The sequence below is a fragment of the Oryzias latipes genome, chromosome 4 (assembly GCF_053564925.1).
Source record: "Oryzias latipes strain Hd-rR chromosome 4, Olatipes_Hd-rR_3.1".
Taxonomy (NCBI): domain Eukaryota; kingdom Metazoa; phylum Chordata; class Actinopteri; order Beloniformes; family Adrianichthyidae; genus Oryzias; species Oryzias latipes.
The window spans coordinates 11,224,395-11,238,186 of record NC_136240.1 but is presented as its reverse complement, the minus strand read 5'-3'; the positions used below and the strand labels follow the sequence as shown (position 1 = coordinate 11,238,186).

At 37.8% G+C, this 13,792-nt stretch overlaps 1 protein-coding gene across 3 annotated transcripts in view; it reads right to left on the bottom strand.

Moving 5' to 3' along the window:
* pex5la (peroxisomal biogenesis factor 5-like a) overlaps positions 1 to 11,320 on the bottom strand; it is a 94,942-nt gene extending 83,622 nt beyond the window's left edge. For 2 of the 3 annotated variants that reach the window (XM_023954138.2, XM_023954139.2), the window contains exon 1: positions 10,850 to 11,320. In XM_023954138.2, the coding sequence (XP_023809906.1) occupies positions 10,850 to 10,870 (21 nt within the window). In that variant the 5' untranslated portion in view covers positions 10,871 to 11,320. The remainder of the gene's footprint in view (positions 1 to 10,849) is intronic. The other variant, XM_023954140.2, reaches the window with a different exon arrangement.
* Positions 11,321 to 13,792: the final 2,472 nt, after the last annotated feature.

Sequence of the window (13,792 nt, the reverse complement as noted above, 5' to 3'; positions counted from 1 at the left end):
CATAACGTTTCCGAGATCTTGTCACTCATGGTAGAATTGGTCAATTAGTTCTTTTTTAGGGAAATCACAAATAAAACTAAATGTAAAATCGCAGTGTTGATTTATGTCTAGTAAATAATTTAAGAGCTACACTAATAAACATCTAAAAATATCCCAAGATTAGACGGGCACAAGTAAATGTGTAGGAGACCTCTGTATGCTTCTGGAACATGTGTAGATCTCTAACAGAGAAATAAAATAGAGTTGCCAAAGATGTCCAGTAGACATCTACAATAGATGGACATTAGGCATCTAATAGACATCTTGAGCTCGGTGGGTTAGCACAGGAAGTTTCTTCTGTGGGTTGTGATTGTGTTTGCAATACTTTATGCATACTGCTTCAAACTGCTGGAAGATGCTGAAACAGGAAAAAGAATGATGGAAAAGCCTGATGGCTTAACAAAGTCACAACACCCAGAATAGAGGCATAAATGTTTTTTTTCGGGTTTCTAAATCTTTTTTTAAAATCAAACAAAAAGCCAAAGTTGTGCATCTAGTTGATCTGTTCCGTTTGAATGTGTCATATGAATTATACATCATGGCCTGATTTACATCCACTCAGTAGGACAGATCCATTAACGTGTGTCAGCACAGGGAAAAGCACAAAGCGCAGCCCAGCTTGAGTCACGTCGCTGCCCGTATAGCTCCTGCAGATGAGGAGTCGGTCCTGTAAGAATAAACTGTCACACAGTCAGACTCTGCTATTGTGCTGCTGAACACAGACAAATCCCATCTGTACATCCAGCTTCGCCTCAACCCCCTGCTCTCTAGCACAGCTCAAAGTTCTGCCAACAAATTCATTAACTGCAGCTGTGGATATTTATAGACCTGCCTGGCAGGTTTCTGATTAAAACAAAGAGTTACAGAACAGGCGACTCGCACTTCATCTGGATTTAGTGTACAACTGCTGTGAAGTGTTGGAAACAAATTACATTTTGATCCCCAATACTATGTGTTTTCAGACGGTTTTAAACCAGGGTTTATTTGGAACTTGTTAAGTAAGGTTTCTCTGTAGTTTCTGCATTTCACAAACCCATTAAAAGAACACAAGAAGTTTAGAGGTCTGTTGAGGAGCTGATACATTTTTGAGGGTTTTAAAAATTCTAAGTGCTCGGTATGTTTACAAGAAAAATCTAGATTTTCTTTCTGTTTACTGCATTTACAGAAAGACGTTATTTTCTTTAAGCTTTGTAATTCTGTAGTTTCTGCTGAGAAGATTTTCTTGAGGATTCTTCGATTTTCTGACAGAATTAAAAAACACGGTAAAGTCCCACTCCAACCATCTATTTAAGGAGTGATTTTTGTGCAATTTTTTTTTTTTCAAGCGCAAAACTCAGTTTTGAGAGTAAACTCTTAAAATTGTGTGTGCTCGAAAAATTATTTTGCAGATGAAACAGAAAAATGCACTCAAATGTGCACTTAAATTAACTTTCACTCAAGAGAAATTTTCTCTTCTGAGCTCGAAACAGAGCAGGGCACTATGTTACAAATGTACAACAAAAGCCAGCTAATCACAGACATAGACATGTATTTCTCAGTTTCAAAAGCATAAATGGTTTTGATTTCACATACTTTTAAGTTTCAAGAGTAAAGTTAGTGTATTAGCTCATATATTCAAGTGCAAAATAATTTTTGACAACACAAAACTTTTAAAGTTTCACACTTAAAACAGTGATAATTGCTCTTTAAAATAATGGCACAAAATCACTTCATATCTTTTGATCTATTTTCAAAGCGTTCCCAGTGGGTCACTTTTGTCCACAATCCAAAAATCTGTGTTGTTTTCTAAAACATAGTTCATTCAAAATTCAAAATTAGTTGTGGGCGGGACCGTTGGCACAGAGTAGGTGCACCCCTTTCCTATCATCCATCTTTTTACATGTTCTCCCGCTGTAGCTTCACAACCTCAACATAATATTACAGATGCTGCAAAAATGGCGAGCCATACTGGAGCTTTCTAACTAAATAGTTTTGAGCCACATATCAGCTCAGATGAGGAAAATTAAGACATACATGGATTGGAGTGGAGCAGAGCAGGGAACTTGTGGCCAGCCGATTGTAGCACCTGTGTTACAGCTACATGCTTTATCCAACATAATTTTTCTGTCTGCTCCTGATTTGGTTTGACTAAAGAACAACTCAGAAAAAAGCTATTTTAAAGGGATTTTTCTCTTTATACTGTCTTATTATAAACTCCAAATTCATACCGAGGTCTTTGGCTCCACTTTCTTGTAGAGTCAGACAAAAAAAAACAACAACAACAAAATTGGTCACAATCACGTTTATAGATTTAATGTCCCATAACTCTCAGGGAGGGATGTGTTGGTAATTTAATCTTCTGTTATTCAATTACACCATGCTGTGGGTGCTTTTTCTCACTTGAAGTCATTGTTTTTGTAGAGCTGTTATAAGCATTCTTCATGATAACATCTGCTTGTAAAAACTGGATGAAGACCCCTTTTGGAGTGGAAAAGCAATATTTATATTATAAAATTTTAAAACAAAGTATAACGATTGACTAAAAAGATTAGTCAGTTTCAAGAAAAACCCTATATTACAACATAAAAATAAAGTTAAAAAAAAAATATCAATACCTAAATCGGGAGAGTTTGATCATCGACATTAGTGCAGTCACCATGTGAGTTCCTCTGAGGTGAACATTCTGGTAACATCTGACACTGAAAAGGACATATTTGTTTATCAACACCCTTCATCCGTGATGGCTCATGTTTCCCAGGAGGGCCCACCACATGCTTTGTGCAGTCAGCCCTGAGATGCCTGGTTTCTGGAGCAAATTAATTCCCAGTTGGAGAACAAGTATTATGAATGGGTTGGGCAATAGAGATAGATGAGCTACCCGTGTTCCTTCCACTCGTAGTGACAAAGATCGTGGAGGCTGTCCTAGTTTTCCTGAAGATGGCTCCCTACAGTAGCTCGGGGGAATCCTTGCGTGGGGCCGTGTTAGATGACGTAGAACAGAAAAGCACAAAGATGCTCAACAGAGGGGATGCAAGGGAGAAAGACTTGATTTGTATTGACACCATTCCACTACGTATGCTTTAGTTTTGTTCCCTGACAGAGGTTGTCATTTAGTCCTGGCATTTGCTTCATGGGTGTATGTGTGTGGATTTATGTCTTCAGTTCAAGCTGTCCTTGACATTCATGAAACAATCACAACGGCCTGGACTCTGTGCCTTTTGAGCTGCTCCTTCACCACGGTGAGCACATATCATTTAAGCCTTCTTCAAAACTGCCTTTGGGTGTATATGCAGGCTGTCTGCAGGTAAAATGTGGTCAAATCCATATGGGGCACACGGGTGGCCCGCAGGAAATATCATTGTTGCAGACCACTCTGTGAGTTTGTAGAGGGAAAATATTCATGTACATTTGTTCATGCACACTGTTTGCTGTGACCTGTCGGTGACAGGTCACAGCGAACAGTTACGCAAGGGAAGTAAGGGTGAAGTGGTTCAGTTGCAGGCATGTTGTATAGATTTTTTTGGATACCTTTCCCATCCCAAGGGTTGCGTTTGTGCTATTCAAGTGATAGATGAGCGCCCCTTAAACGCAGCCTGACTGATAGAAATGAAGAAATCCGATATTTGGAGAGTAGTTTTCATCCTACGGACACTTAAATATCACCTGCACACCCTGCACGTGCAGCATTTGGCACGGTCATTGAAGAGCCAGTGCTTGCGCTTTACTAATGACTAAAGTGCTGCATAAAGGGCAACGTAAAGCAGCATCCCTTGCACATCAGAAGTGTGTTCAACTTGCATTCTCCTTACTAACACTTCGGAATATAGCTACCATGTGCATGAAATTCAGATGTTCCATTTTTATGAGGATCCTTGAGGTGGCCATATGAGCCTCAAGGGAACTTCAAGCCACACCTGCACTCCCCTTAAGATGCAACCGCTCTTCTCCACGACCTTCCACAGACCCAGACAACCCAAAGCCCACTGCACCATCCCCCATACGGGTTTATGTGACCATGGCTTAAGTTTTTGTACATGTCTAGTGCATATGTGATACACGCCTCCTCAGGGGTTCCCAAATGTTCCATGAGATGAATTTTGCTGCTGTTTACTGTATATATATATTGTATACTATATATACTGTATACTATTAATGAACCTAAATTTGGAAACCAGAAGTAAGTCGTTTTTTAATGCCGATGACTCACTCCCTCATTCCAGTTCTCATGCAGGCAATGAGGCAGCTTTAGCGCATTTCTTCCATTTATGTTGCCAAAGATTCATTCCCTCCTCGCCTTCCCTCATCTTCGTTAGACGTCATCATTGGTCTGTTTCAGAGCAAACTAATCAAGACAAGTGATGGAACCCCAACTTCAGACACAAATAGTGCTTTAAGTGCTTGTAAGTTAGTAATAAATGACTTATGTAATAACACAAATGTTGTTTGATGCTGCTGACAAACACAAGAGAACTGTGACTGATTGGAGGCAAAATAAACGATCTGTTAATTTACAAAGTGTTTGTGTGATCACCAAGCAAATTATTCCCAACTTCCTCATACAATTAGTTTTTATGGCATAGTTCAGCCATTTATTTTCATTTCAAAGATCTTCTAATGACTCTATTGCATCATGCATTTTCTTTTTTAATATGTATGATCCATTAAATAATTTAATCTCAATGAATGTATTGCTTTGTCTTGCAAAACATTTGCACAACTTTGAAAATTTCTATTCTTCTTAAACCCTTATTTAGAAATAAAAAATAATTTTGCAAAATAAATGTTAGGCGTCAGGGTTTTAGAAACTTCAACAACAGTTTAGTCAGAGAGGTTGTAAAACTGCATGAAAAGATTCATTTGAAGCCTAGACTAGCAGCTACATTTAAAATATGCATGAATATAAATATTAAATATAATGGCATGAACTGACAGAAACAGCAACCTTTTCTCCCCTGTCTTTGACCTTTCAGCCGTGCTCACATCTTGTAAACTTTATCTACCTATAAATGTTGACTTTTTATTCAGTTTTCACAATTGACTTATGGTTTTTCAAGGAACTTTGATTGCACACAATCACACTCACATGCACCTCTAGGGGCAATTTAGAGACGCCAATTAACCTATGAAGGATGTTTTTGGACTGTGGGAAGAAGCAAGAGTGCCTACAAAAAACCCATGCATGTTTAGTTCAGTTCAAACGTTTTTACTCTTGGCAGATCAATTTAGCAAAAGTTTGGTTTTCTTCTGTTTTACAGATGATTTTGTTGTTTATTTAACTGATTTTACAATAATTGCAAGTTGGTTACAGCATCAGAATTCTGCTGTCCTACAGTGTTGAGCAGTAAATTTGTTCCTACTTGGTCTGTTAATTTGTTTCTTTCATGATGTGTATCACATTACATTAAGATATTCAATACAGCAGAAGCCCACACATCCTTATAATTGGAAAGGAGCAGTGAGAACCAGAAAATAGGTGTAAAACATTCTTCCTCACGACACATTAGTTACATGCTGCTCTGCCTTTCAATATTTTCTTTTATTTTTGTGTTGTTGCTTTTTTTCAACCCTTGTGACACTCAGGTTCCTACATTGTTCTGAAGTTAATCTTCCTAGATATCAGCACAGCGCTCACAAGACAACATTTGAAAATGTCCTAATGCAAGTGCTTTTTCAATGTTTAAAGACCCAGTCTGAGGAAAATTGTGTTTTTGGTGCTATTAACATGTTCTGGTGACATTTTATAAACGAGGACAAGAAAATTAAGCATTTTTTAATATCAATTGAAATCATGAATCGGGAGACAACCAAAAAATGCCGTTTGAAAAAGATCACATTTGTCATCTAGAAAATAGGCTGGCCTGCACGCGAACTCCTTGCAGACTAATAGATTCTTCGGTTTCCCAAACCAAGCTGGTATCTGGCTCAAAACTATATGGCTGGATAGCTCCGACATTGCTCACCATTTTTTGTTGCACCGGTAATAGGTTAGGTTGGGGTTGAGAGCCTGTAAGCTAGCAGGAGAGCGTGTAAATGGAGAGCCCTCAGTTTTGGGTGTGGAAAGGGGAGAAGGGGTTGCTGACAACTCAGAGGCAAATTTCGAATGAACTCCTGGTGTTCTACTGAATAAAACACTACCGGTTTTTAAAGTTTGGCTGAAACGGCATAATCATTAGGTTTCATTGGGTATGACCAATCATTTCCAGAATCGATTTAATTCAATTCACAAGAGCCTGGATCAATTCGATTCACAATCCACTTAATTCAATTTTGAATTTAAATGGATTGGACATTTAGGGATATTGGCATAGAAATACAATAACAGTCTATATATGTCTTGAAGAAATTATTGTGTTCTGCGTGTTCTGAGGGTGTCAGAAATGTATGTTTAGGTCGAATGAGCGTTAGCATTAGCCGTCCATTGGGAAATTCAATTATACGTTAGCATCAAGCCCCCGCTTTACTGCTGATATGCGTTATGTCACCGGATAAGAAAAGGCATAAATGATTGATCTCTACTTTCAAGGATCGATTATTGATTTATCATGCTTGGATCGATTTAGATCGATTAATTTATTTGATCAATCCATCCCTAGTAATCATAATTAAAAGATCTCTGGAAATATTTTTAAAATGGATCAAAATATGATCAGAGAGGGACTTTCAACATTTTGCTAAGCAGCTTCATTGTAGTCAAACAAGAGGACTGATTTTATAATTTTAATCTAAGAAATGTGGCTAGTTCTCAGTTTAGTGAGTCGTGGCAGTCTTTTATTGCACATATAAATCCTGTCAGATAAGAGAAATTCAGATAAGAATTTGTCTCATTTCTCAGCTCCCTGAGAAAAAGCTTTGTATATGAACATGCAGCTGTTTCACATGTGGTCTGTTGTCTGTGGAGCTTTAGTTCCATCTAAATACCACCCGACTGAATTTACTTTACCAAAAATAGTTAGACCTAAAAATTCACACATAATCAAGCATCAATAAAAGCTTCCAAGAGGCCTTTGTCTCTGACATCTGAGCACCACAGCTGTGAGTAAAATCCTGATGGTGGTCTTGAAATCAAGGAAAAAAGCTCAGATCAGGATTAAGGAATAAAAACCAAATTAACTATGACTGAAAAGCACAAAGCTGTGCTGCTTGGAGGGTGTTTGTGAAGACTCCCGCTGTTGTTGTGAGGCGTTGTCCCCTCCCTAACTGTCATTGATTTATGTGATTGATTACTCAGCTCACTTTAAGCTTTGCCTCTTTTTTTTCTTACAATTGATGTCTCTCCTCAAGTTTTTTCTTTGCAAAATGACATGTTTTGTTTTTCTTTTTGTATTCAGATCATCAGGAGATGATCTTTAGCATTTCATCAACTGCATCCAAGAACAAACATCTACTGAGCTTTAATAGGTCAACACAACCTTGTGGAAAACACTTGGTAAGCAATCTAAATGACTCCAAAGTTCATTTAGAGCCCCAACCATTTGTTTCACAAAAGCCAAAAACCTACAAAAAAGAAGCTCTACAACGCTTTGGTACAAAATTTAAATCTTCTTCCATCTTCATCGTCTTCTTTCATCCGTTGCAGTTACTGACATAACTCAGTCTCAGATGTTTGGTGAATTAAGGCTTGTCTGGTTCCAACTTATGTCTTTGGTCCTACAGCAGTTGCCTGAAATGATTTTTGTTTGCTCATTTTCTCACATTCCTGCAGTTTCTGACCCGCCCGTTTGTTGGAAAACAAATGGATTAACCAAACCTTTTTTTCTTCCGTAAATTAGCACCATGCACTCTTAGTGCCTCAATAAGGCTTAGTTCCAGCTCCAACACAACAAAGTCAATTCAGTCGCCACTTTTTCACCATGTTGGAGACGGACATCGTCAGTAGTTATTGGTCTGAGTCGTCATGCCTAGGCAAACACTCTCACCAATCAGGAGTGAGCTTGTTGAATATCCAAACCCCAACTACTTGAAAGTGAGTTCAAGAGAATATGTCAGAGAATCTGTCTTTTCAAACGTTGCATAACTTGCATCACAGTAAAAATATCATTTAAAAAAAATTATGATTAGCAAGAACATGTTAAAAAAGGTGTCAGGGCAAGAATGGTTATTCTGACAAATATAATGACTGAGTAATGACCATTTATATGTCTAACAGTCTGTAGGATTTTTGCTTCTTGGAGCCCTCAAGTACTTCCTGTTTGGAATGCCAGGGGGAGGGGTTTCACAGTCCAGTTTTCCTATACAGTCAACAAGTTTCCCTCTCCACTGTCGCCTTTATCTTTCCAAGGGATGACACCACAAAACCTCTATTTTCATGTGATAGTCACACATATTAACACACATTTAAGACAATCTGGTTTTAATTGAAGTATTTCAAACTAATTTAGAGTTATAACACCAACATAAACAAAGCTCTTCCTGATGTTTTTGCATTTTGTGTAGCGGTTTACGACATCATTAGGCTGTCAACTGGCACTTTACAAAAAAAAATATTTAAATTAAACTAAAATAAGGAAAATTTTAATTGACAAAATAAAGAAATTAATATAGAATAAATAACAAATGTAAAAGGAAAAAAAAACATGCGGATGACTGAGGTCTTAAGAGGCTTGATCTAATTCTGATCAACATTTGCATGCATCCAAATCCTCCCAGTAGGACTTAGAATATGATAACTAAATTATGTAATCATGTTGTGATTAGTAGAGCAAATATCTAAAGGCGTTGGGGTATCACTTCCATTAAGCCAGGATTTCATTGACATATTATAAGTGGTACAATATCAAGTGTCAATGTGAACGTAAATACAAAATAGATGTCTTTTTACAAAGTGTTTTAGGCAAACCTTGTATATTATTAAAACCTGTCAACTATTCTAAAATGTACCACCTCCAACAAAGCGGTTCTTTCTCGATTAAGATTATTCAGCAATCTCACGGTATGCAAAGCTGCATTCTGCCATGAAGAATAAGGTCTTTTACACCTCTGATTTGTTTTTGTTTTTATAACTGCATCCACCTTTTTAAGGATTTGACAAAATGAGGATCGCTTTAGCATTTAGCACTGATCATGCAAACCTCTCACATTATACATGCAAAGCCCAATCCACACCAGCCAACCTGGAGGACAACGTCTGGCGTCATACATGAGGCAGAGCCCGTGCCAAGACATTTGATCTATCTGGTACCGCATCATTGCCTCTAAATAGGACTCCTAGATAACATATGGCTGTGTCTATGAAAGAAAGTCCCATGGTCTATGTTTTAACCTCTACATCAGAAGAAGAAATGTTAGAGATGAAAACTGGACACCCATAACTACAAAGCTGCAACATTCACGAATCCCGTTGACTGATTATGACGCTATAAATATTAACACAAAAGCGTAGGACAGTGAGCAACTCATTTATTGATGCCCAAATATCCCATCATTTAATATTCCAAACGGTACGGACCCGCATTTCTCAATTATTGATGCCCCAGACTTCCATCCATAAGTCACATCAACGAAGAAAAACACAAGTTGTAGATCAGATCATTTGAATGTGTATCACTATTTATTATAGTGAAATAAATGCAACAAATTGAAAACAAAACAATTTAAATACATTTATTTTATCTGCTGAAAAGACATTAAATTAAAAGAGAGTACTGATCATATTGAACAAAACCTTTAACTAAAAAAAGCAATTAATTTGCCAAATGAATTAAAATTATCCAACTTGTATTCAGATATTGTAAAATATTAAAGAAAAAAGGCTTGGGCTAATGTCCTATGCAGATGAAAAAAACATTTCTGCATCAATATGACCGCATCAGTTCGATTACAAACAGACCCATTAAACATTTGCTGCTGCTAAATTAGCTCCATGCACAGTCAGCGGCTCAGATGTGGTGGTATCCTGTTTCAAACAAGATCTTCCCATTGCTCAGTGATATGACTTGATATCATGCATTGGGGGAAAAAACGTGCACAGTCTGTGATAACTGAAATGTAAATGAAACATGGAAAATACATACAAGGAATATAAGACACATGGCTTTACTCTGACCCTGAAACAGAAAAGCAAAAAAACAAAAAAACAAAAACACTGTGGAAATCTTGCCAAAACACGTCTGGTCACCTTCAGCCTTTTCACCTTTTCAATGAATCTTTCTGCTGGAGTAATATATCATGAAATATTAAATTTTAGTCTTTAATGCATCCTAGTACTGACTCAAGAGCCGTTCTAATATTACATAATCCACTGTCTTGGCGCTAAGGTGTCTCCATTAACTGATAGTATTAATTTCACTGCATGCATATGGAGGCGTTCATGTACCTCACATGAATGCAACATTGCAAAACAAATTTCTGCAAAACACATGGATGCAGCTTTGTCAGATCAGTCATTAAATTCCCTTATTTTATTAGAAGCAATGTGCCAGGGCTGTCTGTTTATGTTGCTTTGTATCCCATACTTCAATTTGATTGCTTCTAGTGATGATGTTTTGAACTGACGTCAGATTGAATGACGTCAAAAGTGCGTTAAAGACTAAAATTCGTTAATTGAAGTGATGCCAGCTCTTGTCCAAGCTTTACTCTTGTTTACATGTTTGATCCACCTGCACGTGCAATAGTCGCTCTCGCATGCGTTCAGTCCAAATGCGACTTAAAGGTTGTTGTTTTTTTGCAGGATCTGAAACCTCACTCCTTTACATTAACCATTTACATGGACTTAACACCTCCAATGAATGAATCAAAGCAAACGAGCCTGAAGCCGCGTGCGTAAATTATAAACATGAGCTCTGTTTACATCCAACCCCTCGTGCAAAAATGAGAGAGGAACGCCGGGTCTTACCTGTGAATGCCCCTGGTACATATTGAGAACACTGTCTGCCGCGGGTCTCTCCTCAGGCGGATCTTTTTGCTTCTTTTTCCAGACTTGGAGCAGCCAGAGAGAGTCAGGCTGCAAAGGCGAGCACTAAAAGAAGCCGCAGAGTTTCTGAGGAGCAGGTCCGAAGAAGCAGACAGTGAGGAGCTGTCCTCTCCTCAGGTGCTGGAGCTGACACTTCAAGCTCATCCAGTCTCTCTCTGCGCGCAGACAGCGAGAGGTGCGCCGGGAGTTTGGTCAACAACCTAAAACATTTGAATATTTCAGTTCCTCTGTGCGACGTGGAGACTGATTTAAAAACTATTCTTTGGTAGTAAAACACAGCGTCTTGGCTCGGAGTTTTTCATCCCAGTCAGTTTTCCAGCATTTCTCCCTTCCTCTCCTCTCCAGACTGAATGTTTGACGCTACTTTCGGTTCATTTTCTTGTTATCGCGCACTCTTCTCCCCTGCCCAGCAGCCTCTCCAAGCCAGCCCTCTGGCGCCTCCTCCAGTGCTGACGTATCTACTCCATAAGGAGGCACGCAAGCACATTTATCTCTCACCTCGGAGGATGAGCACGAAAAACACGCTGACAAAACCCAAATGTGCACGTTTTAGCAATGCTGCAGTTTTTAAAAGACTAAAACTGAATTCTTGCTTATTCTATTATTACCAAACTATTGTGCGTCTTTTTTCACACATTTACTGAGTCATTTTTATAAGTAAGAAGTAAGCAGAGTTTGGATCTAAAGTGTCTCCAATTAAGATACATTTTCAATAAATAACTGGATCCACAGCAGGTCATTGCTGGTTAATAGCCTAAAACGGGTTGCACACAGCACATGTTGGGTCTGGGAGTGTGACATCTGCATGTGATAACAAATCAGCTGTTATTCCTCACTAATTAGTGAGGGGAAAACAAAACAGTTATATAACCCCAATTCATGCAAAATAAAGTTGGTCCTACATAGCTTGTTATGCACATGAACCATATTTCATATCTGCCTTTTATCTCCACTTTGGATGAAAGTTCAGATGAGTTACAAAGAGGAGCATGAAGGAGGAAAAAATCATTCCAGTGATGATTGTTAAATATGGATATACTGCTTAGAAACATGTTTGATCTTAGTGTTATTCTCATGAACACTTAAAAAGCATTTTAAATGATGGAGATAATTACTATGGAAAAGTCTTTTATAACTGAGTGTGCTCTGCACGCTGTTCACATGTGGATACTCCACTTCACGCAATCATGGCAAATCCCTAGAGGAGTTTTTTTTTTTTTTTTCCACAGGCTCATCAAGAAGCAGGCCAAAAATCCCAGGGCACGCTAGAGATTCACGGTTGTTCAGAACCGTGTGAAGGAGCTGTGGTTACCCATCGCTGTAATGTGTTTACACAGCAGAATTTCAGTTGATTATATGTTTTTGTAAAGCCAATTTAAATATTTTGAGCTTTAACTGAAGCCCCAATCCTCCATATTGACTAAAACAGGGGTCTGCAGCCTCAGCCTCTGGAGCCACATGCAGCTCTTTTATAATTTCATTGTGACTCTTTGGCTTTGAAGAAAAATGCCAACTACTGTTTTTTTGGAATTTATGTTTAAATTTTTAACCTGAGGTGATTTTTTAATGGTAAAATAAACTCCACCCAGTGCTAATGTTACACTGAATTAAAAGGCCTTGTGTGTTTTACCAGACCTCCAAAATGCAGACGTCATAACTGAGTTTAACATAATGTCAGAGCTTATTGGAATAAGTTTAAAGCACATATTCTTAACCTCAGATGCACAATAATGTCTTCTTGCTGTTCAGAGGCAAAATTCTAAAATGTACAAAATGCAAGTAAATCTTTTGCAGCAGCAGGATCTTATTTGCTCCAAGGTGTATTTTATTTTGAAAGGAACATGTATGTGTGTAATTTAAAGAAAAAATGTAAAATGGCTAATATATAAAAAAAAATATATAAAAATATATATACATAAATCTACATCTCATAAATGAATGGCTTAATAGTCACAAACATAAATGAAATGTATTTTTCTAAACGGTAAGGGGGATTTTGGGGCTGTCGCTTGGTTCTGGTCAGTAATAAATTGGACCAAATGGCTTTTTTAGCATTAACCGTAGAACCCTTTCCTATTAAAAGTTACACCATCACTTTTGCTGATTAATTCTTACCCGATATGTTATACTCAACAAAAAGTACTTGTCTTAATGAATAGATCAAACCATGACAACACACGATGAATTAGAGTGGTTTTCTTTTATTTTCAAATGTGGTATGTGTGACAAAATTATAAAGAAAAACATAGTTCCTAAAAACATGCTAAAAAATAACTGAAAAATTAGGAATTTGAAAACAAAAAATTCTTAAAAAATCATAAAATGATCCTACAAACTTTGGTCTTTGGTCCACTCATTCCTGGGACATGTGAGACTTTCCTGGTCAAGGCACAGACTCCTTGACACGCCACATTTTGAAATTCATGTAAATACATGTGCTCTGGTGAAAATCACCCGGCGATAAGTTAAAGGTTCTAAGGATAAAGGTTGCAGCCCCCTGGACTAAACAAATTCAATAACTGAGTAATCTGACAGAATAACAAGGGTTTTGGGTCAAACATCCAAGAATGTAATAAAAAAAAAAACTTCAATGGAAACATTACATAAGCAAATTCTTCTCTAAGAGTTCTGTTACACCGCTTGCCTGTCCTGGGGTTGGATCCCTCCTTCATGTGGACACCCCTGAGGTTTCTTTTATTTTTCTCCCCGGAATGTGGTTTATTTTATGAGTTTTTCCTAACAGAGGAAGAGGGTCTAAGGCCAGGGATGCTCAGTTTAGTATGTTTAGCCATCACCTGTTGAATTCTATGACTTCATGTTATTCATAATTTCATGTTTACTATACAGTTACTGGTATGAAGCCCA